Raw genomic sequence first — 27,463 nt, forward strand, 5'->3', positions numbered from 1 at the left:
TGCGTGTGTGTGTGTGTGTGTGTGTGTGTGTGTGTGTGAGAGAGAGAGAGAAGCTGCTCGACTGTTTTTGACACGCCCTCGTCTACTTCCACATTATAATCATATAAAAAAAACAATGTCCCTAAGAGTACTTTAGTTCAATGAATCCTTTACCCAGAATGCACTGCAGTCTCAAAAGTATAGGAACCGCAGTTTGACTCTTTGATACCGACGTCCTCACAGATCCCGAGCCAAATCTCTGCGAGCGTCTACGTTAGCTACGGGAAATGTCCGAGGCGTGAGCGTGTGCTTCACGAGATGGTCGTCACGTGGTTCACGTCTCAAGACGTTTGGCTTTGGAAACAATCCGATACGTTTCGTCAATAAACGTGACCAAGAACCGAATTTTTTTTTTACAGTCCGCAAACACATGACGTTAACTTCTTCACGAAACATGATTGTTTTTTGTTTTGTTTTGTTATTTTGCGTCCAGTGCCTTTATCGTGATCGGAAACACTCGTCCGAAAGTTTTCTCGCGTGAGAATCAGCTCGTGTCGGTGCAGAGAGCCAATCAGGTTGCAGCTTTTAAACATCGTGAAGCTTTTCGCCGCCAAGGAAAAGTGTACACGATATATAACAGGAACGGATCTTTACCCAGAAGGCGTCGCGGTCTCAAACGTATCGGGATGCACCAACGGACGTTTCGGCACATGAGCTCGCAGAGAGCCAATCAGATTGCAGCGTCAAAGATTCTGAAGCTTGTGGCCAGAAGAGTGTACAAAAGATCTCAGAGTGTCTGTATGCAGTGACCTGAAATTTCACAGCATACGATACTCGTACTCGTGCTCCGTACCGGATTGGTGCGTCGCCGGATTCGAGACGCCGCCGATTTCCGTTTGAATCACTATAAATAAATCACAACTGCGAATCATCAAGATTCACGATGACTCAATCGACAGTGTTGTTGCTGGCCAAGGGTTGAGTGTGTTCCTGTTGAGAAATCTTATTGCTCACTACACACTACACACCACACACACCTCGACATCGTCACGGAGTCGGCGAGGGCGTGTTGAAAGCAGAATCTACATCAGCAGCTGTGTCACCATTTCACCTCGACTCCACATCTGTCTGTGTATTATACATGCATGTGCAACTGGTTTATGGAATACCTCATTTGTCTTCGAGTTTCGTTTTTGTTTTCCAGGGTTTTTTTTTTTTTTTTTTTTTGCTTAAAGTTGTACAACGGTCGCTTCAGAAAACTGAACAATGGTCCTCGTGCATATTTTTGTACTGCTGTTGTTATGATATTATAATGCTGTTATCGATCTAATTCTAATGATGATCTTACTGATGATAGGTTTTCTTTTTTCTACGACAAGACTCATGTGAACGCTTGTAAAACTGATGTGTGCTGATTGTATTCGAAAGTGGAGCACTTTGTCGTCGTCGTCCCCCCCCCCCCCCAAAAAAAAAAAAAATTAGATTTTTTTATTTTATTTTATTTTAATAAATATTCAGGTTTGTTCACATCAGTAATATTGATATTAAATCTGTGGTTCTCAGGGCTTTCCACATCTACGATTATGATAAAGTTTTACATTATATCTTACTCTGGTGTGTGATGTGTGGGTTTTTTTTTGTTGTTTGTTTGTTTTTTTTTTCTTTCGTCCTGTAGAGTTGGAAGATATAGCAGAAGGGGGAAAAAAAATCACATTTTTTACCACTTATTTTAGACATAAATGCCAGAGCAGTTGCTTTTTAAAAATTATTATTATTATTTAAAAACTAATGAATTATTTAACTCCGGTAATGTATTACAGCAAGGTATGTATGTATTTATTTATTTGTATGTATTTATTGTATTGATTTTGTCTAGTCTTGTGGAAAGAGTGAACTCTTCCCACTTCCTGAGTGGTTTCCTTCCATAAGTGCAAGCCTGTGGTCATAGAATCCGGGCTGTGAATTGAACCCTGCCTTCCAGTCAGTAGAAAGGAATGTCCGTCTCATAGACCCTTCTCATACTCTCGTTTTTCTAATCCGTTTCATTTCAGAGTCAAATTTGCTCTACATTCATGCTAGCAAGCAACAGATGACTGTTCGTTTTCTATATACAGTCCCCTACGAAACTATTGGAACGGCGAGGCCGATTCATTTGTTTGTGCTTTACAGCAAGGACGTCTGGGTTTGAGATCAGAAGATGGATATGAGACGAGGGTTTAGGATTTCAGCTTTTATTTCCTGGTATTCACATCTAGACGTGTTAAACAACATAAATATAAAACCTTTTCGTATCAGAACACCCAGATTATAGGTGAGCAAAAGTATAGGAACAGAAAAGTCTTGAAGTAAATGAGTTGCGTATCCGTTGCTTGCAGTAGCTGCATCAAGCCTGCGACTCAATGATGACATCAAACTGCTGCATTCTTCTTTTGTGATGCTTCTCCAGGTTTTTACCACGGCCTGTTTCAGATTTGTTTGGGGTTGGGGGGGTTCTCCATTCAGTCTCCTCTTCAGGAGGTGAAATTGTGCTCAAATGTGTGAAGGTCTGGTGAAGGACTTGGCCAGTCTAAAACCTTCCACTTTTCCCCCCTGATAAAGTCCTTTGTTGAGTCTGAATCCATTCTGCTGCTATTATCATGAGTTCATCATCAGTGAAGATTAGTGAGAATGTTCCAGAAGCAGCCATGCGAACCCAACCCATGACGCTACCTCCACCATGTTTCACAGATGAGCTTGTATGTTTTGGGTCATGAGCAGATCCTTTCTTTCTTCACACTTTGGTCTTTCTTTGGTAGAGGTGAACTGGTTCCAGAACTTTTGTGGCTCGTCTCTGTATTTCTTTGTGAATTCTAATCTGAATTCTTGCTGCTGATGAGTGGTTTACATCTTGTGTTATGGCCTCTATATTTCTGCTCTCGAAGTCTTCTTCAAACGGTGGATTGCGATACCTTCACCCCTGCACTGTGGAGGTTGTTGGTGATGTCACTGCCTGTTGTTTTTGTGTTTTTCTTCACGGCTCTCACAATGTTTGTCACCAGCTATTGTTGTTTTCCTTGGCCGACCCTTTCGGTTTCTGTTGCTCACTACACCACTGACTTCTTTCTTTTTCAGCACATTCCAGATTGTTGTATTGGCCATGCCCGTTGCTTGTGCAATGCCTCGGATTGATTTTCCCGCTCTTCTCCCATAGACAGCTCTCTGCTCTTCATGTTGGTTTATCCTTTTTAACAACAAATACAGGTGAAACTCAACCCTAAAACCAAGAGTAGATGTTCAGCAATATTTATTGTTTAAATGGGTGGTCTGATAGCACATTATGTGTTCTATATCGTTGAAGACATTTACATATAAATACCAGGAAATAAAAGCTGAAATCCTAAACTCTCTTCTCATATTCATCTGTTGATCTCAAACCCAAATGTCTTCAGTGTAAAGCAAAAACAATGAGCTGGCCTCGCCGTTCCAATAGTTTCAGGAGGGTCTGTCCATGGTCAAAGCCACAATTTCGATAACAGAGCGATACACAGATTTTCTCAATTATCGCACCGTAAAGCAACAAACCCAAACGACTGACTCGATTGGTTCATCGGACCAATCCTACAGCGTGTGCTCTCTGAGGTTTCCTCACTTCCCCACTCACAACTTCACTTCCTCTCTGCGGTCAGTTCCCAGAGAATCAGCTCAGATAAGTGCAAAGTGCCAGTCAGACTGCAACATTCTGAAGCTTGCGGCCAGAAAAGTATACAAAAGGTATCAGATAGTGGGGTGATAAACCATTATTCCTTAGATTTATATAGTGCTTTTCTAGGCACTCAAAGAGCTCGTCAACCACCACTAGTGTGTAGGACGCACCGGGATGATGCGACGGCAGCCATAGTGCGCCAGAACACCCACAACACACCAGCTTTTAGTGGAGAGGAGAGAGTGATGTAGCCAATTCAGAGATGGGGATTATTAGCAGGCCGTGATGGAGAAGGACCAATGGGGGAATTTCACCAGGATATCTGGGTTATACCCCGATTCTTTACGAGAAGTGTCCTGGGATTTTTAATGACCACGGAGAGTCAGGACCTCGCTTTAACGTCTCATCCGAAAGACGGTGCTGTTTTTAACAGTATCATGTCCTCGTCACTACACCCCGCGGGGCATTAGGCTTCACACAGACCATAGGGTGAGCGCCCCCTGCTGGCCTCACTAATACCAGCTCCAGCAGCAACCTTACTCTTCCCCAGGAGGTCTCCCATCCAGGTACTGACCAAGCTCAACCCTGCTTAGCTTCAGTGGGAAACCAGAGAGCTGCAGGGTGGAACCTTATGACACCACCTGATACGCATTTCATTTCATTCGCACAAATGGAGAGAGGGGAAAAAAAATCCATAACCATGGTCTCATCTTATGCTGTCACATACCATCCGTCATTAAATGTGTATAGAGACATTACACCGAAAAATAAAGCTTGGAAGGAGGTAGCACCGATGGCTGCTAGCTCTAGTGAGCGAATCGCGTTAGAAGTGCACATCAGGACGGGAATTCTGTGTGACTCGACAAAACAGCGCAGGACCGGGGGATCTGAAGCCTCCTCGTGTCAAACGTTACGTTTTCTATTATTTCTACCTATTATTCTATGGTTTATTTTTATTAAATATTCCATTGACAGATTACTTCAATTGTTCCTTAATAAATACTTACAAGTAGAAACCCTATCTGCCAACGGAACAAGACCCAAGATCTCGAGCTTGAAACGGGGACAAATGTCTAGAAATAGGTTTCATAAACAGATAAACTTATATTTGCTTTACTGTAATTATAGAAAATAGAACAAACAATATTGTAAACGTAAGAAAATATACATTGCCTCTTAGTAAAACAGTGATTTTAATTGGTTTTAATATAAATTCTATTCTATAAATACAAACCAAAAGCGGGCAGTTAATATACGACAGGAACAAGAAGAAGGTAATAAATTACATCACCCACGGGTGGAGAAAAAAGTGCAAATGCTCTTAATACCTCGGAGTAACTTACAACACAGTATGTTGTTCTGTGCATCTTAAGCATGGTTGTGTAAAACACGTCTGTCGCAGTAAACATGGTTGCACAGTTTGTGGTTGGGTAAAATGTGGAACTCGTGGATGCTCGTCAGTCTCTGTGCTCAATAAACTCGAGTTCAAGAAAGGCAGGATGATGTAGGATGTGGGTGATGAAACGTCGGTAACTCCGGTGAACACAGGAAGATGAACAGCAGTGGGTGTGTTCTTGTCTTATTATGTCTCTTCTGTTGTAACATTCATGGTTTGTGTGTGTGTGTGTTAATGCATTTAGAAAACTTTGAGAAAGGGGTCAATTCACTACAAAGTCGAGGCGGTGTCTGCGTCATCTATTAGCGGGACCGTGAGCACTTACGCATGTCCAGGACCAGGGATGGAGACATCGATATGAGATATCAACCTTCGTTATGAGAAAGGCACGACGTGAATTCAACATCCAGACAGCGCTAGCAGATCACAGAGATCAGGAACAGAAGGCACGCTAACGCTGACGTGACGCGAGTCGTTCTGGTCTCCGAGGCGGAGTTCATCAGCAGCTCCTGTCGGACGATCGTCCTGTCGTAGCCGTTCTCTGAGGAGACGCATTCATAAACGCCCTCGTCCTTTTCGCTCATGCTGTCGATCATGAAAAGGCAGTCCTGTTCAGTTGAGACACACTCTCTTATCCTGCCCCGGTGGTCCCAAACATATGACGCATGCTGGGATTCCATGGGGCAACTAAGATAGAACTTAGAGTCTCGAGGGACGCTGCTAGGAAGGTCTCTCTTGCCATTTGTCCGAGACTCACTGGTTTTGGGGGCACCTGCGAAGATAACAGTTGGAGGTCACGAGTTAGAAATGAGTACAAAGGTCAATATTAGAGACAAGTCTAAGCTAAAATGACAATAACTGCAACCATAGAGTAAAATGATATATTAAGTTCCTCCATAGATACGACTGAGACGATATATGACTGAGTGTAGGACCAAAACAATCTGATGTCGGTCATCACATGATCAATCCGTCACATGACCTGACCGTCTAGTCTCCTCCAATACACTCGAGGTTAATATAATACAACCCTTATGACAGGATCGGGATTGTCAGGTCTTAGCATTTCCATCCCAACTACATCCCGGTGACAAACTTTCCCCTTTTCCTCAGTCTTGGTGGGAAACAAGTTCACCGTGGTGTGCACGCATTTTTATTCGCAACACACCTTTATTGATATATATATAGATTGCCATGCTTGACGACTAAAATGACTAAGCGTGAAGGTTATTTCATATTCGTTTCAGTTGACAGCTCATGGCTACACGGCTCGTTATGGCGTTTTGTTTTTAAGTAATAAAAAGACAGCGTATTAATCACATTTTATTGACTCTAGGCTTTATTGACTCTAGGCTTTATTGACACGAGGCACATGATATTTGTTGAAGTCGTTTGCACAGCACATCAACAACGCCAGTGGTAAGGACTGTGAGAGACTGCTTAACATGAAACCATCACTGGTACAAAAAAAAAAACAAAAAACAACAACCCACATAGCTGTTAATGTAGAAAGAGATACACTGCGTATATGCTAAGCTCTAGTATGGTTATAGTACATCCCCATAGAGTCTGTTTGTGTTAGGTATGGACTAAGCAGTCTGATCCAAAAGCCTGTAGATTAGACCTGGGATTGACTGAGGAATACAATAAGTCTTTATTGGTCACATATACAGTAGAGCACAGTGAAATTCTTTTCTTCGCATACTCCAGCCTGTCAGGAAGTTGGGGTCAGAGATGATACAGCGCCCCCTGGAGCAGAGAGGGTTAAGGGCCTTGCTCAAGGGCCCAACAGTGGCAGCTTGAACCGCCGACCTTCTGATCAATAACCCAGAGCCTCAACCGCTAGTCCACCACTGCCCTCGTGTCTAAATAGGTGAATGCGCTGAAATAAATAAATAAATAAAAACCCGTGCTGAATTCTCAGAGATGCCAAATGATATTTTGCATTTAAGCTGCATCTCTAATTCCAGTTTTTATTCAAATACATTCATTAAAGGCACATAAGAGTGTCTCAGGGTGTTTTCAGACTCGGCTTGAACACTCATATCTATCACCAGGGGCGATTCTGGGCTTGTTGCTACGTTTTAATTGTGCAATTTTATGCATCACTTCTGCTGTGAGCACAATTTTTGTAAAGTAGGTACAGAACATCCGTTTATTTCATGAGGTAAGCATGAAGCCACACACACACACACACACACACACACACACACACACACACACACACACACACACACACAGAGAGAGACCTACCTTTTTCACATACAGAGTGATTTCCATGGGTCACATCTTGTAAGGTTCTATGGAATAAGATCACAAATAATTAGTTAGGAAAGTTCTGACTGTAGATGACGGGAAACATTTCAGCGTGTAGAACAGGACCCGAAAGTATGAATCCTCCATCATCAATGATGAAGATTAGATTTCTCAAACCTTCTACAATCTCTCTTCATTTTTCACGACACAACTCAAAACTGTATAGGGTCAGTTTCAGGATTTTATTAATTATTATTATTATTATTATTATTATTATTATTATTATTATTATTATTACTACAGCACAGCGCTGTTGAATTCTCAAATCTGATTGGTCAGAAGGAACAGCAGTTCAGGCTACGAGGCAAATCTCAGGTTTATATTTACGCACTCGTTGTAATATGTTACTGTTTCCATAGTAACGGCTCGTTCAGAGACACTTGCATGATGGAGGTAATCTAAGACTGCTAATAAACAGATTTTTAAGAAGAAAAAAAAAACGTGTTATCTGCATGCATAATCGTTGGTATGAAGTTTTCTCTAAGGGGACATTCGTCGAAGGCCATGGAAGGAGTCTCCAGTGTCAGTACTTTGGAACAGTCAGTAACATTTCCAGGAGTTTTTGCACTTTGCGGTTTCTCTGTAACTTGACAAGCTGCATTTATTTATTTGTGTGTGTCATATTAAAAGAGAGAGAAAAGAGAAGCTGGTGAGGGAACGACTGCTATGACGTAAGCGAGGACAGGAACTCGTTTCATAGACATAACACATCTATACGTGTAACTGGAAATGGATAAAAAAATGTATGATGTGTCATTCTTATATCAATAAGTTTGTGTAAAATAATCAGCCTTGGGGTTGGTGACAGTAACGTCGTTGAAGTGATACTCTGAGTTATTCTAGTATAACCACAAACCACATCTAGTTTAGACAGGATTTAGCACAGGAACACAGGTATGCGTATATATGTGGGTAGATGATATAAGTAAATACAGCCTGAGCCCATTCATTACATTTAGGAGCATGGGTGGGTTACAAGTGTCTGTGTGTGTGTGTGCGTGCGTATGTGTATATATATGAGAGTGTCACGAGACATAACGACTAAGTAAGTGTGTGTGTAAGTGTGAATTCTGCACAGAGTGCAAAAGGTATTGCATTTCACTCCGATGCGAAAGCAAAGCAATAATGAATACGTTTGTACCACCATTACTACATCTCCCACTAACCTTTCATTCCATTCTTTCCCAACATAACTTTATATAGAGGATTAAATGTATTTAATCTCCAACGTATGAAATGAATCAGTGCTGACGTAGGAATAAATGAAGGACTCAGGGAACACGGTGATCTATGAAACACCGAAAGCGTGAGGTTAAACTGTTTACAGAGTTATTCTCTCGCCGTGTTATCTTCCACTCACTAGGTAATCTTTTAATAATTCATTACATTTTTTAAAATCTCGTTATGTTATCCTTCCGGGCGCACGGTCGCCTCACACCTCCAGGGTTGGGGATTCGATACCCGCCTCTGCCCTGTGTGTACGGAGTTTCCATGTTCCTCCGGTTTCCTCCCCCAGTCCAAAGACGTGCGTGGTAGGCTGATCGGCGTTTCCAAAGTGTCCGTAGTGTATGAATGGGTGTGTGAGTGTGTGTGTGAGTGTGCCCTGCGATGGTCTGGGATGTACCCCACCTTATATCCCATGCTCCAAGTTCCCCGTGACCCTGTATTATAAGCGGTGTAGAAAATGGATGGATGGAGGTTACCTTTCACTGACTGGGTTATCTTTCTTTCATTAGATTATCTTTCATCATTAGGTTATCTTCCATTTTCTTTCAACGTGAAAAGACGTTTACGCATGTTTAAGATGCTGAATGAATGCATTTGATAAAAGCCATAGTGGACCTATGAGCCCCATCAACCTTGTGAGGCTTCCTCAAACTTCACCCGAGATTAGCCCCTCCTACTTTACACTGACAGGAAAGAAATGAAGTCCTCCAAAAATGACCTGTATTTTGTAGTTGGAAAGCACATTGTGGACCAGAAGACCAACATCAGTCCACATCAGAAAGCAGGCGTTTATGCTTAAAGGGAAATTACGAGGTGTACTGGGACGGTCATTTTCACACATATGAACTTTTTATTATCGTATAAACTTATTCTTCTCTGAAGGAGGAGTTTTCTGAGAAGGACACGACTGTATCATGAGTGTCTGAGTGATGTTTGTGGTATTTCTGCAAAGTAGCATCTACATCTAGTTGTTTAACCAGCACCGGTCTGCGTGTGGTTAACGGAAGTCTTGCAATTTAAACTCAAACCTTCTCAAGCCTGCGAAGCATCCTCAGGACGTTCCGTGAACAAAGTTAAGGTTAGTTTATAGCGTCTCTTTTGACTTTATTTAAATGACATGCAGTGAAATCGCTCTGGTTTGTTGGAATTCTTGCATATTTTTGCACGACATCAGGTTGCACAAGAGCACGGAGCGAACGAAGAGTAAAGGAGAGTAAACAATGAGGTCAACTTGTTCTGCTCTGTCGCCTCGACTTCACACCTGCATCTGTATATCCTCTTGTGAAACAGGAAGACGAACCACGAGATGCACAGCACTGCACTGCAAATGGTATGCCGTGGGCTCACGCAAATCCCTGAACACTAGACCCCACAATGCCGCATGCTTCCTGCACTGTGTTGCTTCTATTTGCTTAGTGTAATCTACATTTTAGCCTTGAAATCAAATTTCCAGAGTGGGAAGAAATTAATGATGTAAGTTTCAGCACGTACCCAAGTTTAGCTGAACACATCGCGAAGGACCAGCCGCAGTACGGGTCTCGGGCCATCACACAGTTCTCGCAGTGTTTCCCGTACACACTGCAGTCCTGCAGGTCGATCCGGATCACCTCGCTGTTGGAGCTCACGTACAGCTTTTTCTGCAGGATGAACAAAAACATTCCGCAGACACAGCTGAAGAAACAGTTCTGCTTTAACGGGAATACTCCGCCCGCCTTGCGGTAGGGAAAGATCGAAATACATTCAATCTATTTCAGAATAATTTCGAATAAATCCCTAAAGAGAGTTTTCATTTCGTCGAACACGTTCCGTCTTTAATGAAATAATGTGCTGCGTTATCGATGAAGCCGAGTCTCGGCTCGTCTAGCCTAGTCTATGGCTTCTGAATGAGACATTCCTATTGGCTATGATACTGTACGACCTACCAAAGTCAAAAGGTGTATGAGATGTCTAAATCACTCTTGACGATCTACTGTACATAAAATGCCAGAGTGAGAGTTTATCGTTTCATAGCTCCTGTAGTGCTGAGAGATGTTTCTCGGTCAGGTTAATAACAGAGTCACTTACTGTTGTACTGTCGAGAAGCATGCTGGAGATGTGTGTCCTGTTTTGAAAGGGCTCGTACTCGGCGATGATGAAGGGGTCACCATCCTGCTCCAGGACTTTATGGACCTTGCCATTGTCTAAGGAAAAAAAACAAACCATATATACAGTGAGGGAAAAAAGTATTTGATCCCCTGCTGATTTTGTACGTTTGCCCACTGACAAAGAAATGATCAGTCTATAATTTTAATGGTAGATTTATTTGAACAGTGAAATATTTGAAAATGTTCTCTACTATGATAGGTTACTCATGTTATTTTATTACAGGGCTAGACATTATGACTCTGCAGTATAATATCATAATACACTTTGAACTGTAAAATGTAACAGATTATTAAAAAGCAATCTGTTAAATTTTCTCTCTCCTTCCACAAGAAATGCTTCCTTTTTTTTATTTATTTTTTTTATAAACGCCGATCAAAAATCTCTGAACCTGTCGTCAGCCATACTGGTGGTTTTTTAGCAAACCCTGAGCACAACTGACACGATAAATACACGATATGTGTCACGATAGACATTTTTATTCGTACAAATGAATCATAAAATAAATATCATATTTTTTAAAGGAAAGGAAGAAAATGCAGGGTGGACAATGCAATAAAAAAAAAGAAGCAAAGCTTTACGTTTAAATAAAGTAATGATAAAGTAAATCAGCTGCCCATATCGCCCATTGTGAATCCGTCTTCAACAGAGAGAGAGAGAGAAAAGAGCAGCTGGTTCAATTCAATTCAATTTTATTTGTATAGCGCTTTTTACAATAGACATTGTCTCAAAGCAGCTTTACAGAAATATCAACATGGTATACAGATATTAAAGGTGCGAATTTATCCCAACTGAGCAAGCCACTGAGTGGTGACGGTGGCGAGGAAAAACTCCCTAAGATCTTTTAAGAGGAAGAAACCTTGAGAGGAACCCGACTCAGAAGGGAACCCATCCTCAGCTGGTGAGTGAACAATGGTTTTTTACAGTTATGTAAGTGAGAACAGGAACTAATGTTTCATGATGTATTCATACAGTTTGAGGGTTTTTTTTTTTAGTTAAAGAATATAGCGAAAATAAATACATTTTTTTGTTATACATATTACTTGGCTGCATTGAACTTGTCTTTAATAAGGTTTGTGTATATTTGACATTCTTGATATTTGTTTCTGAGGAATACCCATATAGCTCATAGTGTGTGAGAGAGGTAATTCTTCAATGGAGGCACCGTGCTGTTATTTTCTTGATTAAATCATTTCTAAACATTTATGCCTGTGATAACATCATCGACTGGTAAATAGAGGTTAGCCAATTCACCATTAACTGCTAAATAGTGAGGATCCTGTTAATTAAAACCTTTTACAGTAGTAACCTTATCTAATATTACAATTCAAGCGCCAAGAAGGGGTTACACAAGCATTTATATTCTATATTTGAACCACTTGCATACTGCTTTTAGGAAAATATAAGATATTATTTAGAATTTTGGTCTACATTAAATATGTTAGACTTTTTAAAATATGTTTATAATGTTTTTTTTATTGATGGTACATGGACAATTCATTTCGTTTTTTAATATAAGTGATGTTTAGAAAATGTCAGCATGCATATAGCATGCACTTTAAAGAAGCTGGGTATGTGTTTAAATAACTTCTGGAGGAAAGGGTTAAAGTTTTCCGCATGATATTTGTGTCATGCACTGTCTGTATCAGTGTATCGTCCGTATCGACAGATAACCTACATTTCCCCCGGACGCTAAATGTGATAAAAGGCACAGAGAAAAAAGAAGTCACATTTCTCACAACTCTATTTGAATTACAGTACATGTGTAACTCAGAACATCCTCTTCCTCTTTTTGTGAAGAAGGAAACGTGTTTTTATACGTAAATATTTGCTGAATCTCGGTTTTAAAAGTCAGCCCATGCCTGATTTATGGTGTAACAAAAACAACGCTACCCTAAGACATACTGTCCTCTATCAACACACAAGATGAGTAAGAGGCGAAAGTTGACACTTAACGAATTCAGGATACTAGCATGAACAGTCCTATAGGCATTCCAAAACATTAGCAGCCTCTGAGTCAGAACCGAAATGGTACTATTAGTCAGTACTGCAATTGCTAAGAACAATTCACCCCCAAGTCTCCATCATCGAGCAGATAAGAACGTCAGTTTGATACAATCGACTTTACGTTATAACTATGATGAATTCAGAAACTGATGCTCGTACTCATACGTTGCTCATAAGTTTCTGTTTACACAGCTGTCAATTTTGACTATATAGTATACAGTTCCCTTTCGATGGATTGGCACGCCGTCCAGGGTGTACCCCGCCTTGTGCCCCATGTCTCCTGAGATAGGCTCCAGGTTCCCCGCGACCCTGAAGGATAAGCGGTATAGAAGATGGATGGATGGATAGTATACAGTTATAGAAGGTTAATGATTTATAATCTGGTGTCACCCAGGTGAACACGATTTCCGTTTTGGTTCCTCTTTGGTTCCTCCTCATGTCGTCTCAGGGAGTTTCCCCTTGCCACCTTCGATTCTGGCTTTCTCATTAGAGATAAATTGACCAACCTTGACCTTAGCGGTTCTACAAAGCGCTTTACACTGATTTTCATTCACCCATTCACACACACACTCACACACCAATGGTAGCAGAGCTGCCATGCAAGGGCTAACTCGCCATCAGGGGCAACTTGGGGTTCAGCGTCTGACCCGAGGACACTTCGGCATGTGGAATCAAGTGGGCCGGGAACCCACAGCCACAAACAGTGAGTAATCATCTGTACCTGTTTTTCGTACTGTATGATAGGTTATCTGTGTGTCACCTTGTCTGACCTCCAGTATACATTTGAATTGTGATTTTTGGATGCACCGTAATTGATTTCACACCAATCAGCTGGCTATATTTTGTTAAGTAGATACCAGTGATATCAGATGTTAATGCAGCTTAGGCACCTTTGACTAGTAGACTAATAGGAGAGCTTTAATATAGCTGAGCCAGACAGGACAACTTAGAACAGATCACAAGTGATAAAGCGTGTCGTGTGAGCAGCGCGGCAATTCTGAGCTTGTAAAAGTACTGTATTGTCCACTTGGCATAAGAAATGCCAGTCAGTTGGTCCTGCAGTGTTAAGTCTGAAACTTAATGCACTTAACTAAGATATCCGTAACATTCCGAAACCTTAGTTAAAGTCACTCACTCTTTGGTTCTTAATCCTTTCTTACACCAGTGTCCCATAATGCTCTTCTTCTGCAGAAGCCTAATCTACCTCTGTTCTTAGATTGTATCGACTCATATTACGTGAGTCGTACATTTCTTATTTACAGTCATGTTTCTGTAAGACTACTGCTTTACAGGTAAACAGAAAACTGCTCACTTAGACTCATGAGGAGGACAGTATGATGGCTGTTTCCTGATCTCTTGCTCTCCACTCTGTCCACCTGCAGGAGTGTGTAGTGATGGTGGTCGAACAACAGAGGGTCCCGTGCAGGCTTAATCCACTGCTTCAACTCCGGACGACGTTCCATAAACTTCAGAAAACTTGGCGATAACGTACGACTGTCTTCTACACACTGTAAAACACAGTTATAACTAATTTAAGAAGGGCGGAGAGATAAAGTTGTGGTTTATTTCTGTTTTACTGAATGGTAGTGTACCTCTCCAGGACGTGGTGAAGTAAACGTCTCAGATTCATCTTTGAATGTGTTGCTCGTGAAGACCCGAATGATGTCGGACATTTTGTAAACACACACGGCTCTCAGGTTGCTATGGGAGAGAAACAGAGGCACAAAGGTCAGCTTTATAGCCTTCACACAAACACACACAAACACACACGGTGTTTCGACCTCCGTTAAATGAAGACCACAGACTGTGAGTGTCTAAGGGAACAGAAACAGCTGACGGAAACACAAGGTTCCTGAAATGAGGAAGCACTTTTAACTTCCACGTGAGCAGTAAATGGAAATATTCCTGAATAAGCACTTCTGGTCACTTCCCAATACAGAAATAAAAGGTGCTGTGTGGAGGTAGATGTACATCATGAGAATAACACCGAACACCTGGTCAGGTGCTCGCTACGATGCATCATCTTACTAGGCATTTTTGAAGAGGGCGTAAATTGCTGTGTTTTTCCAGTCCGCATCTTCCAGCACAGCAACGTCCAGCAGCTCGGTATACGAGATCCGCTTCTTCTCATCACCACAAAACATGCGTGCGGTCACCATGGACGTCCAGCGGTACCGCAGAACTGATTTACTGCCACCCCGATCCGCCTGAGTACAGAAGGAGGAAATGGTCACTTTAGTCTGGGCAGAGGTTCTCTAAGGTGTCCTCTGCATGCCTATGGCCTTGAGCGGTGCTGATTCAGCTCATTAAAAATAATATAAACAACCTCAGGTTAAATTATGAGCTGAATTGGGCGTACTGTACTGGTATCAAACCCTGCACTTATTTGGCGAAGCAGTTACTGTAAGACTGTAAATAACTAACGACAAGTGTTCAATCAAACCCTGCTGTAAGACTGTAAGTTACTGTAATATACTGTATTATTGTAACTCATTTCCTGAAGTTTAAACAAACCTTTTTTTTACTCACAGCGTAGCTATTGTCTATACAGCACACTGCATAGTACATTACTCGCATTGTATAAGGAATAAAACATGTTGGGGCATGATGTCCTAGGAAAATAATCAACAGTGGGCTGGTGTGATGAAGCAGAGTTATTGTTAACATCACACCGTTGATTAGTTTCCAATCACAGCATGTCGCATAGTGTTTTATTCCCTCTCATAGCCAACGATTACAATTTTAGTATGTTACAAGTGAGCTCCCGTTCTCACAAACGTCAGAACAGCTACAAGCCGTCGGTCCCTAACCAGCTTCTCTTGATGACAAAGATAACGCAGCTTGTCACGTTACCAAGAAACTGGAAAGCACAAAGCCTTCTGTCCTGAGGACTTTCCCATGTCGGAAAACTTAACGTTACAGCTACAAAGTGCTGACAAGTGTATGAATCCTCATAGAAAACCTCTCCATATCAACGATTATACTTTTAAGAATCTGTATACGCGTGTATATGAGTGTCTGCCAAAACATAAAATCATTGTGGAAGGCGTTACTATAGAAACGACAACGTATCAGAATGAGTGCATTAATATTGTCAGAGCGGCCTCTGATACTGTATAATTCTGTATATCATTTGTAGTAGAGCAAATTTTTATTCCTTATGTGTTAATTGTATGGCTCGTGATGCCTTTTTTGCGCTCTTTCAGAGCCACCGTGCTGGGTGTAGGAGCCTGCTCGTAAAACCATTGTGTTTAATGTCTGAACTGATGTGTCACAAGAACTGAAATTTCTCCATTGTCATTTGTTCCTTATTACTGTCATTCAGAATCCCTTCCCTAACTACAGACAGTGCAGATGACGCTGATTAGTAAATGTTCTTCGGGGGGGGGGACAAAAAAAAAAAAACAATGAGAAGTACAACACTATTTCTTCATGTTACAAATTACACAAACTAGTTTTGGGGAAAGAATGTTATTTTGAAACTTCGCAGTATGGTTGGAAAAGTAGGAGTGTTACTGTGACTGCAGCTATTGAGTGGCATTATTGAGTGGCATTACCATGCAGATCTGAGAAACTCGGGGCATCCAGAGGGTCATGTCCGAGTCCAGATCCTGGTTCTGGTTCTGCTCGATGAAGAAGGAGTACACTTTTCCATCCAGGGACCCATTGCCTTCATTTGCTAATATTTTTACATTCCTCTGCTCTGAAACCAGAGAAAAACAAGTGATCAGGCTTAGATATTTGAAAAGTTAAGTTTTGCCACAATGCTAGAATGACCAGCTTGTATAATTTTAGATTTAGTGGATAAAGACTATCCATTAGTATAATTTTGTCACAATACCCCAGGACAGTGCCTCTCCCTGCAAGTAGAGGTCAGTGTCCCCAGAAGTCTAGTCATCTGCCCATTTCCCAGTCACTGTAGTATTTTGCGATTTTGCGATCGAAGAAACTAGCGCAACTCAAATAAAAAAAAATCTCCACAATATTCACAGGAGCTTGCGGTTTTTCAAAATTACTGCAGATTTTCCGCAGATTTGGGCCAAGAAGCGTCATGTGACGTCAACACAGTGTGCGTTCAGCCAAAGCTCCCTTCGATTCACGTGCATCAAACATGAGTGCAGCTAAAAGGTCTTATTCGCCAACAAACATCACTGTGAAAGAATTCCATCAATTGCAATTTCGTCAATTCAAGTAGTTTTCCAAAAAAAAAGCACAAAAAAAACTCCATAAATTGCACCGCAAATTTTGAAAAAATCCACAGATAAATCAAGCATCGTTGGGCGCAACTATCACAAAAAACTGAGTTCCTGTTTGCTGTCTACTTCCTGGTTTGCTCACTATATAAGGACATGGTTCATGTTACTAATTGTGAAGTCTTGCCCTTTATTGTAATTGTAACAGTTCTGAGCGGTCTTTTCCCTGACTGCTATTTCTGCTGTTGCTATTTTGAGCTGCCTGACTGCTATTTCTGTTCCTTTTCCATTTTGCTACTCTGTGTTTGACATTCTTTGGATTTCGCTTGTGTTTCAATGTTTATCGATGCCAATACTCTGTTTGACCACTGCTTAATTAACCACTACGATATTTGGACTGTGATTCAGCAGCTGGATGCAGCATGTCTCTCTCACCGGTTTGTCTCGAATGTGTCCAGGTGATTCCGGCAGCGGTCCATCTGTAAAGGCCTTTGCTAATTTGTTCACTGTTCCTACTCGAGACTGTGTAATATAGCGAGTCACCTGGGATACACACAACAAACACACATCAGACACGGGGTATGATACACATTCAGAATTCACCAGCTGGGTTCGTTTTGCTTAGACAAAAAATTAGCAAAGAATTGTTTTTGATAACATTGTAGTTGCTTGTTGCAAATTGTATCATACGAGCAGATTATATTTGCTCACTAACAAGGCTAGTTTTTTTCACCAGCACATTCCGACATGGGCAGTGGAGGTTCAGTGGTTAAGAGGTTGGAGGTTGAACTACTGAGTGGAAGGTTGTGAGTTCAAACCCCAACACGGCCAAGCAAGGTCCTTAACCCTCAACTCTCAGATAGATAAACATGTCACTCTGGATAAGGTCCTCTGTTAAACACCTAAAATGTTTATTCTGTTTCATGTGCTGAATAAAAAAAATGTTAAAGCACACCTATTATGGGTTTGAAACGAGCCTAATTTTGCTTTAAAGGTCTCATACAATAGATTTACATGCACCCACGGTCAAAAAACACTTTAACGTGCTCATAATTTAAACTGCAGCATTACCTTTTTCCTCCCAGTGTCACAAATGACTCATTAAATGATTTGTTCTAAATGATTCACTCTAAACTCCTCCTTTCAGAGAGCATACTCTGCTCTGATTGGTCAGATGTCCCAGTCTGTTGTGATTGGTCTAGCGCTGTCAGCGTGTTTCAAAAAGGAAACCACTGTAACGAGTTTCAGCTCCGTCTGTCAGCGAGCAGCCGATGAAGACCAGAGGCGGGGTTTATTGTTATAAACCTACGTAGGTTAGTACAGGAAGTAAAGTCTGGAATCACTAACGACTCGATTCAGCTGTTCAGAATCGATTCCTTCTTTTAGGAGTCGATAACTCTGTTTGTCGTGCGCTTTGATTTTTGAAACTTTGCAGACGTTTTACATTCAGAAACAGCGACATATATAACACACTACATGAACGGGACTATTTGAAAAACCATAATAGCTGCACTTTAAAGCAGCCTAATGACAGATATTTTGTCTTCTGGACAAATGTGAAGGACTGCTGCATACATCCTTCTCGGACAGCACGATCCCATTCCGTGCTTCCAGCAGAACTGTTACTGCTACAAGACTGCGAGAATAAACTGTGATGAAAGCTTACGCAAACAGCGCTATGAAAATAACGTCAGTAACTAATCTATAACTAATCTGTTCCACACAAATGCAAATGACATCTGGCCTGTGCGTTAAACATTAATTCCAATAAAGAAACTGCTCAGATAACATGCACATCGCCTTAAACCTTTCTCTCAAACTCTCACAAGATGCTGGTCACTGTATTAGCGTTGGCATCTTTAGTGAATGTGCTTTAGTTCTTTGCTAAATGCCTCTCTTTCCTCCCTGCACTTCCTTTTCCTACAATTCACCTCTAAAATTCTTCAGAAAGTTTCAGATTAGCTTCCAAAAATTGTTTACTGCCTAATCGAAACGGAAACTGTGTGACTGTGTGAACTGGGCATCTATTCTAACTGTCAACAGCTCATGTTTGGATACACTGAAGTGTACTCTGAAACTAGTGCAGAATATAAAGTGAGCTCCATTATTAATGGCACCCTGAGTACAAAATGTGGTTAATTAGCATAGACTGATAATTGAAAATACTTGTTTTTCAACGAACGCATCATAGTTAGGGATGCATCAGTAGCTACACCGGTATCGGGTACAAGTCCGATAGCAGGCTCATTTGCTCTGCACGGCGTCTTCTTCTGTAAGGTATGCGCAAGGAATCTGAGAGCATTCCTCAATACAGAATCTCTCCACATGGACATGGATTTAGGTCAGGGGACTACGATACCAAGGGTGCCAATAATTCTGATCTAGACTGTACATTTGGTATTCAATACAGTAGGTTACAGTGATACTTTGTCTCCCAAGAGTGAATGAAAGAAGTATTAGCAGCTTGATCTGTGAAGAAACGCAGGTCTGAACGCGTTCTTACCAACGTGCAAAGCTGGCTCATCGATTTGTGTTGGATGCCTCAGTATGGTGCAGTTCACGGGAATGTTCTCTGAGCTCTGGCATGAAATATAAAGACGGCTTTTAGAATATTATTCACAATCCAATACGTTTCCTGTCATGTTTAAAATGAAATTACATGCAGTAAGTCCTGCCAAGTGTAAGGACCGGCATACAAGTGCATAATCACATCCACACTGCAGACTTGTGTTTGAAGAAAACCCATAAACATACCACATCACAGCACTTTGTATCCTCGTTTCTGGATCCACACATGAACAGTGGATTTCCATTCCTCCCCTCTTTCAGCAGAGTGATATTGTATTCACAATCCTGAAAATCAATACAGACATTTCCACAACTGACAAATAATAACTTATTTTGGTCTCTTTTGACTCCCAACACTCCCAAAGCCTGAGAACTAAACACTGTATAATTGAGACCGGATGTCCGTCATTTTCACAGAGGAAGACCGTCCCGTCACGGTTTATAATCAAAGTGTTCTATCTCTGATCAAAAGCGTAAATGTTTTCGTCTGCACATAGCATAACCTGGTACAGTGCACACGGAGGTCCATCTGCTAGGAAACGGAGGAGTTTGTTTAAGAAAACTTGCTCATTAGTTTGGACCAAGAAAAACAGAACCACTCCCAACACCAAAGTCAACACATACGCAAAAAAAGTACGTCTACGAGTCATATTTGCAACAAGTATGCACATTTCAGATGGGTTTAAGACTTCTTTTTTCTTTCTTTCTTTTTATAAATAAGCTAAACAGCTCTTTATATAATAATCATCCATCTGTTGTTCAGCAAGACATGATCAATTCTATAACATATACTGTAGACAACAACAGATATAGATAAAGATATAAACAGCAGCTCTGAGAACAGTTCCAGCTGCATATTTAGATCACAGCCCTCAATCTAATTAACACTTTATCATTTTTATCATTTCTATAGTAACAACCACACGGACGGGTTATAAATATATTGTTGTTGTTTAATAAAGAAAACATCTAATCAGTGATACATGGATTGACTGTTGGAAGGAGTCTCCAGTGTTGTGTTACTTTTGTTACTTCGGAGCGGTACGCGTAACTGTGCTTTGCACCAGGCAGTACGTATTGTAGAATTATCATCATTATTCGTGTATTTACATGATATTACATTACAGAAAATAACTCGGGTGTGTTTGGAACAGGAACAAAACTACACCATGACCCGTTTACACACTTTACGGCATTATTTAAAATCCTAATGAGCAGTGCATTTCACAAGCATGAATCATCATATAGTATGTGTGGAACTTACAGTAGGGTTGCTCTTGCATTCCGGTTCAAATATTGGCACATGCACCTGTCCACAAAGTAAAACACCTGAGTTAATATCATCAGTAAATAAAGCTGTAGTAAGACAGTTCATCATTCCGTATGTCAAGAGATTCTAGAGATAGTCTTTTTTATCTCTAAGGGTGCAGCTGGTTTCCTGTGTAGCTTCACTACCTATCATAATATCTCAACACGAAGAAACACAACAGCTAGAGTCAGTTAAAATGACGCTCAAAGGGTTTCTGGACCTTTCCTCATTCAGGTCAGGTGTCTACGATGCTTATGAGGAAATCCGTACAAACGCTGTCCTTCTGTCCTTTTTTCAAAATCCTGGTCTACCTCAGATTGTGTAGCATCTTTAATGCATCTATTCTTCTTATTATTATTATTACTATTATTACGTTTATGATAATATAGAGTATGATAGTATATGTTACATGATATCAAGTGAGATATGGAAAGAGATGCTGGGATTACAGTTTACCTGCTGCACTGCTGGATGTTCTCCTGGATTTAACATGTACAGGCCCTGAGGACTTCCTGCATAGATGTTTACACTGTGGGGATCACGGATCAGCTTCAGGTTATCAATCATGTGTCCACTTGATGTATTAAAACAGAGAAATTCTGCATCTGAGAGAGAGAGAGAGAGAGAGAGAGAGAGAGAGAGACAGATCTATGATGTTTTGGGAGAAAAGGTCTGAGGAAAGGTCTGTGGGAAGGGAAATCTATGCCACAATAAAACAATTCCAGTGGAAAACACAAAATCGAATGTCTTCATTAGATCTTACCTTCAGTAAGCGCTTTATCCTGGTCAGGGTCGCAGTTGATCTTTGGCCTATCTTGTTTAATCACATGATGGTTCCCATCACAGGGCACCATGCACACACACAAATTAATATCTAGGGGTAATTTAGAGCTGCCGGTGTATCTACCAGCATGTTTTTTTGGGAGGTAGGAGGAAACCGGAAAATCCGGAGGAAACCCACACAGACACAGGATCAAACAGAGGACCTTGGAGATGTGAGCCTCCATGCCACCAATGCAGTGCACACATGATAAATTACTTTTCAATAGTGATCTGTAGAAAATGTGCCGAAATAAAAGGTTCAACCGTGATTACATTGATTTCAGTGATACCCACCTTGAAATGTAGTCAGTGTTACAGTATTAGTTATATATTGTAAGACTGTGCAGTATTCTCCCGTGCAGTGTTTTAAATGTCACAGAACCACAACCACTGAACCTTTTTGCATTTGCCCAGATGATGGAGTTATCGGACATAAATATCGCACCGGGTATAATGATTATCTATTCTATATAAAATCTATCTATATGTAACCTAATCTGTTTTTGATAGATAGATAGATAGATAGATAGATAGTCTTGCAATAGATAGTCTTGTGTTCTAAAAACATTCGCATACGAATGATGCAAATTGGGACGAAGGGCGTGTCTCTGTCACGATTTCCCCTCGAGCTAGCTGTAGCATGTAGCGAGCTCGGAAACCCAAAGTGCGAGCAGATACACGAGCTCTTGGCGAACGCACGCTTTTGGGTCTTCAGTGACACTGACTTTGTTTATTTTTGACCCGTACTTTTCTTATGGTTTATGTCCTGTCTCCGCCCCTGTATTGTCATCGGTTGTTTCCCCGTATGTGTTGCATCATTGTTTTCAGCTGTCTTGTGTTTCACCCCTGATTACGTCTGTCATTTAAACCCCTCGTGTCTCTTTGCAATTCGTGTAGTATTGAGTGTTATCACCATACCAAGGGTCTGCACAATGTAACACAATGTAGTTTGTGGGACTATTAATAAAGGAGTTTGGGAGGCCAGAGTACGCCACAGAGATCGCCTGACCCTTTGCCTGTTTTTCGACCACACTATTGCCTCATGATTTGGATTTCTCTGCCTGCCTCTCTGTATTAAAAGCTCTTTTCTGCACTTGCATCCGTCCTAACCCTCATTACGAGGAATACGCGGAAGAATACTACGCCTAACCATGGATGCAGCAGGAAGACGGGGGAGACATCCACTAAGGTTAAACAAGTGCTATATAAGTGCAGACCATTTACCATTTACATGCCTGCATCCCATATATGCCCACCAACGACTTCAACCAATGCCTCGCCAGTTCTGTGTGCTGGAAGAGACCGACAGAAAATAATGTCCTCATCAATATTACCATTTTTGATATATCTGGCATAAGTAAGCAACTGTGCAAACCCTGCAACATCAGTTGGCTCATCAAGCTGCAGGGCATAGTACCCGATTTGCATGATGTTGGCTAGCAAATGCTCCTTAACATCACTTGCCATGTCAGATATGTGGCGGATAACGATGTCGTTAGAAAGGGGGAGGTCACCAATCTGTTGTGCGGAATTCTCTCCAAACATGACTTCACAGATATCTTTGGCAGCTATGGAAGTATAATAGTGCCAAATGTCCTCAAGGTAAAATGGCATGTTGAATAACATAACTTGAATAAAAAAAAAAAAAAACATATCGCAATGACAATACTTGAATTTTTCTGCCAAGCAATTTGACGCAAATTGGGGAAAAAAACAAAACAAAAAAAAAACACAGCAATAACAATGCTTGAATTATTTTCCTCTGCAATTCATTGGGTTTGTATATTTCGATTGAAAACAAAATTCCAGCATTCAAAATTCAATGCACACATTCACCTTTCTAAAATATTCAGCTGTTAAAATACCATCTTCATTATTCATCAGGTAGGATTTCAACACATTATTTTTCAACCTCACAAATTCAGGTCTTAAAATTCGGGTCTTCACAGCAGGATAGATTAGCGCCTCGGCAATTGTGTGAGGGTTTTCCTGATTTAACAACTCGTTCCGAGACGTGGTAGGTGTCACGAATCGTGACGGAGCAGAGATAGGACGGATGCAAGTGCGGGATGAACAGTTGTTTATTTGAAAGAGAGGCAGGCAGACGAATCCAAAACGTGATCCAAAACGTAATCCACAAACATGCAAGAGGTCAGGCGATTGGCAAACAGGCATACACGGGGCAAGGCAGGAATCTAGGTTGTGGTCACGGAAAACCAGGGTCGATAAACAAAACGAGAAACAAACTATGGACCTCGACCACGACCTCGACCACGACCTCGACCACGACCTCGACCACGACCTCGACCTCGACCACGACCACGACCTCGACCTCGACCACGACCTCGACCACGACCTCGACCTCGACCACGACCTCGACCACGACCTCGACCACGACCTCGACCACGACCTCGACCACGACCACGACCTCGACCACGACCTCGACCTCGACCTCGACCATGACCACGACCACGACCTAATCTAACTCTATGGTAATCTTCCACGTTGTGTGCAGGGAGGCGCGCGGTATATATGTGGACATGATCAGCGTCTAAACTGCTAGCAGCTGAGAGCAATTCAGACACACGTGAAATCCCAGCCAATGACAGAACAGGGAGGAGACATGACAGAAACATAAACAAAACACACGTGTCCAGATGTCATTACGGTCAACAACGGAAAAGCAGGTGCTCGCGCATTCGCGCTTAGAGCACGCTGCTTCAAGGGGGAATCGTGACAGTAGGACGCGTCTAGACACCTGTTAGACACTGATGTGTGTTTGCTGATGTTGTGTTTCTGTTGTGCAACGCAATATAACGTTCATTTGAAAAAAAATTTTAAAAATCTAAGGGTTTCTCTTTGAGTGTCGGGTGTTTGGTTTCCAAATGGCGCTTCAACTTGCATGTCTTCATGCAATCATTTGACCTGCGTGAAGTTGACAAAATAGTCTCTGTGCTTCGTTTGTGCTGGTTTGTGCCGTAAACAATTTCATTTGTGCTGCTTCGGTTCTGGAGATATTGAAAGAATATTTATAGGTCATTCTGGGGTCACCCAGCCCCCCCACATGCTCCAAATTAACCCGAAATAGTCTCAATCGTTTGTGCTTCGTTTGTGCGGTTTGTGCCGATAAAATTTTCGTTTGTGCTGCTTCCGTTTTTAAAATATTAGACATTTAATTATGGTGCGGTGACGTCACCAGCCCCCCACATGCTCCAAGTTCATTCCAAATAGGCTCGTTTGTTTGTGCTTCGTTTGTGCTGGTTCGTGCTGATAAACGCTTCGTTTGTGCTGCTTCGGATGTGGAGATATTAAAAGAATATTTATAGGTCATTCTGGGGTCCCCCCCCCCATGCTCAAAATTCAACCCAAACAGTCTCAATCGTTTGTGCTTCGTTTGTGCCGGTTTGTGCCGATAAAAGTTTCGTTTGTGCTGCTTCCGTTTTTAAAATGTTACACATTGACTTATAGGCGCCAATCTCCTCGGTGTGAGCACCCTTTATTAGTTAATATAATATAATATAATAATAATATTAATATTATTAGTTAACTTTAATCATAATGGTAAAACGTTCAAAGAGCTAAGATTGTCGATGTTTCTTGAACAGAAAACTCATTGTTAATACTAGTATGGCTATGAAATGCTAATTACAGCTGCACATGGTACCGTGTTAGTTTTTTGAATACGTTGTGCATCTAAGGGTCAACATTACCGTATTGCTCCTAATATAAGATATAATATCCTTATATATTATTACTATATTTTCCTTGTATTCTGGCAAATACAGTAATACATGAAAACAAGTTTATACCGTATATGACATTTTTTGCATCAGGATTATTTCAGTGGGTATTTATGTTTTGCTTATGCAAATCTGCACATATAACACACTGGGGAAGACATCCATTACATTACATTACATTACATTACATTTACGGCATTTGGCGGACGCCCTTATCCAGACCAACTAACAATTATCTCTTGACAGTGTAGTCTATGTGCACCTGAAGGTTTGTATTTAGACAGAATGTATCGGGTCATACAGAACACTCCTGAACTGACACATCTCACCTACAAAGCTCCACACTGTCTGATAACAGAGCACTGATCCAGACTGAAACCAGTAAAGACATTAAGAATAAAAAGATTGTAGGAAGTAATATGGTGTTAGATGGATGAGAGATAGTAAATAGACAGATGGAGTTAGAGTCATGTCTCTTACTTCCACTCTTCACTCGGATCCTCGCCTTATGCAGATGATTCCCGAGTGTGGAGCCGGAAAATGTAGTCCAGAGTAAAGCTAAAAGCAGTGTGTGTACTCCTCTGGAGGCCATCATCAGTCTAGATACTGTATATTTAGAGGTATATTTATAGCTATAGATTTCAGCAAAATCTTCAGCAAAAACTGCGCCTATTGGATTCATTCACTGGGCGTGTCTTTGGGAGGATCTAGAAGTTTTCGGTTTATGTTACTGAGCTGTTTAGGAAAAATAATGTAATATTTGCTCTGTTTCGTGCGAACGATTTAATTACGAGATACTATCTCGAGGCTCATCAAAAATTATAGCAGGGGCCAGAGAACAAGCAGACAGTGTAAACAAAGTCATATATTTATTCCTAGTTGAGGCACAAGCACAGGCACAGATTTAAAAAAAAAAAAAAAAAAAAACCGGAAACGACCGGAAACAGAAACACAGAACTGGCAACCAGAAAAACACAGCTCATCATTTACAGTAATCAGCAGAAAAACAAGATCAGTGTTGCGTTTCTTATGCTCAGTGCTGTGTTTCTGATGCTCAGTGTTGCGTTTCTTATGCGCAGTGCTGGGTTTCTGATGCTCAGTGCTGTGTTTCTGATCTTCAGTATTGCGTTTCTTATGCGCAGTGCTGGGTTTCTGATGCTCAGTGCTGTGTTTCTGATGCGCAGTACTCATTCTTTAGTTCACTACTATTTCTATTTAACAAATGTCATGTTCCTTAACTCAAAATGATCAGGTGTGACCTGTAGACACATTCTGTAGAGTTGAGAAGAATTGACATTACTTAAAAGAGGAAGAAGGAAACTGTGGAGAATTTTATTATTATTATTATTATTATTATTATTATTATTATTATTATTATTAATATTAATAATAATAATAATAATAATAGTAGTAGTAGTAGTAGTAGTTGTTGTTGTTATTGTTGTTGTTGTTGTGATGAACAATACCGTCACTGTGACAGTATTTAATGTTTGGTTTTGTTGGGGGTTTTAATTCTACAACGATACAATTAAAATATGATTTTTAAAAAAAATAATTTATTTTTGTTGGTCACTAAATAAATGTCTTCTGTTTTGTTCAAATTCAGTATTGATGCTGCAAGGGATGATGGCACTCTTGGAAGACTGGTTAATGATGACCGCGTTAACCCCAACTGCAAAATGAAGAATCATTGTGAAAGGAAAGCCCCATTTGTGCCTTTTTGCTTTAAGAGACATAACAACTGGAGAGGACATCAAATATAATTATGGAGATGCTGATTGACCTTGGAGTATAGTAAGAATGTTACTTCTTGTAGTAATCGTGGATAATTAGATGCCAAATAAGTTAAGATAATACTTTATTAATCCCCAGATGGAGAAATTGGGGTGTCACAGCAGCAGCCAAGAAAGAAGAGCTAAGAAATAGTAAGGAGAACAATACAGGGATTGTAATACGTTAGTCCTACAATTAAAACTTATACAAGAACATACGACTCCATCTGCTACACTGTTATGTTATTTGTTACAAGTCTTTAAAAGGTAAGGACATTATATTTATTATTGTGTGCAGACTGTTTTTCAG

General features: G+C 40.9%; 1 protein-coding gene across 1 annotated transcript; it reads right to left on the reverse strand.

Moving 5' to 3' along the window:
- Positions 1–4,837: 4,837 nt before the first annotated feature.
- LOC108263896 (semaphorin-7A) lies at positions 4,838–26,249 on the reverse strand. Its single transcript, XM_053678169.1, has 14 exons — positions 25,862–26,249; positions 21,276–21,424; positions 20,775–20,819; positions 19,697–19,795; positions 19,446–19,521; positions 17,378–17,485; positions 16,307–16,452; positions 14,778–14,956; positions 14,342–14,450; positions 14,062–14,257; positions 10,665–10,780; positions 10,092–10,237; positions 7,311–7,357; positions 4,838–5,829 (listed from the first exon to the last, which is right to left on the reverse strand). The coding sequence occupies exons 1-14, from the start codon at positions 26,061–26,063 to the stop codon at positions 5,474–5,476; spliced, it is 1,974 nt and encodes a 657-aa protein (XP_053534144.1). The 5' UTR covers positions 26,064–26,249; the 3' UTR covers positions 4,838–5,473.
- Between the last annotated feature and the right edge of the window lie 1,214 nt (positions 26,250–27,463).

The sequence above is a fragment of the Ictalurus punctatus genome, chromosome 4 (genome assembly GCF_001660625.3).
Source record: "Ictalurus punctatus breed USDA103 chromosome 4, Coco_2.0, whole genome shotgun sequence".
Lineage (NCBI taxonomy): Eukaryota > Metazoa > Chordata > Actinopteri > Siluriformes > Ictaluridae > Ictalurus > Ictalurus punctatus.

What these genes read in the sequence shown, in the direction of transcription:
- LOC108263896 (XM_053678169.1), bottom strand. Translation starts at nt 26,063, where the DNA reads ATGAATCCAATAGGCGCAGTTTTTGCTGAAGATTTTGCTGAAATCTAT. An exon ending in TGTCCTCCTCATGAGTCTAA is followed by an intron (nt 10,781 to 14,061) that starts GTGAGCAGTTTT and finishes TTTTTTCCTTAG; the next exon opens with ACAATGGCAAGGTCCATAAA. An exon ending in TCACTCTGTATGTGAAAAAG is followed by an intron (nt 5,830 to 7,310) that starts GTAGGTCTCTCT and finishes TTATCTTCGCAG; the next exon opens with GTGCCCCCAAAACCAGTGAG.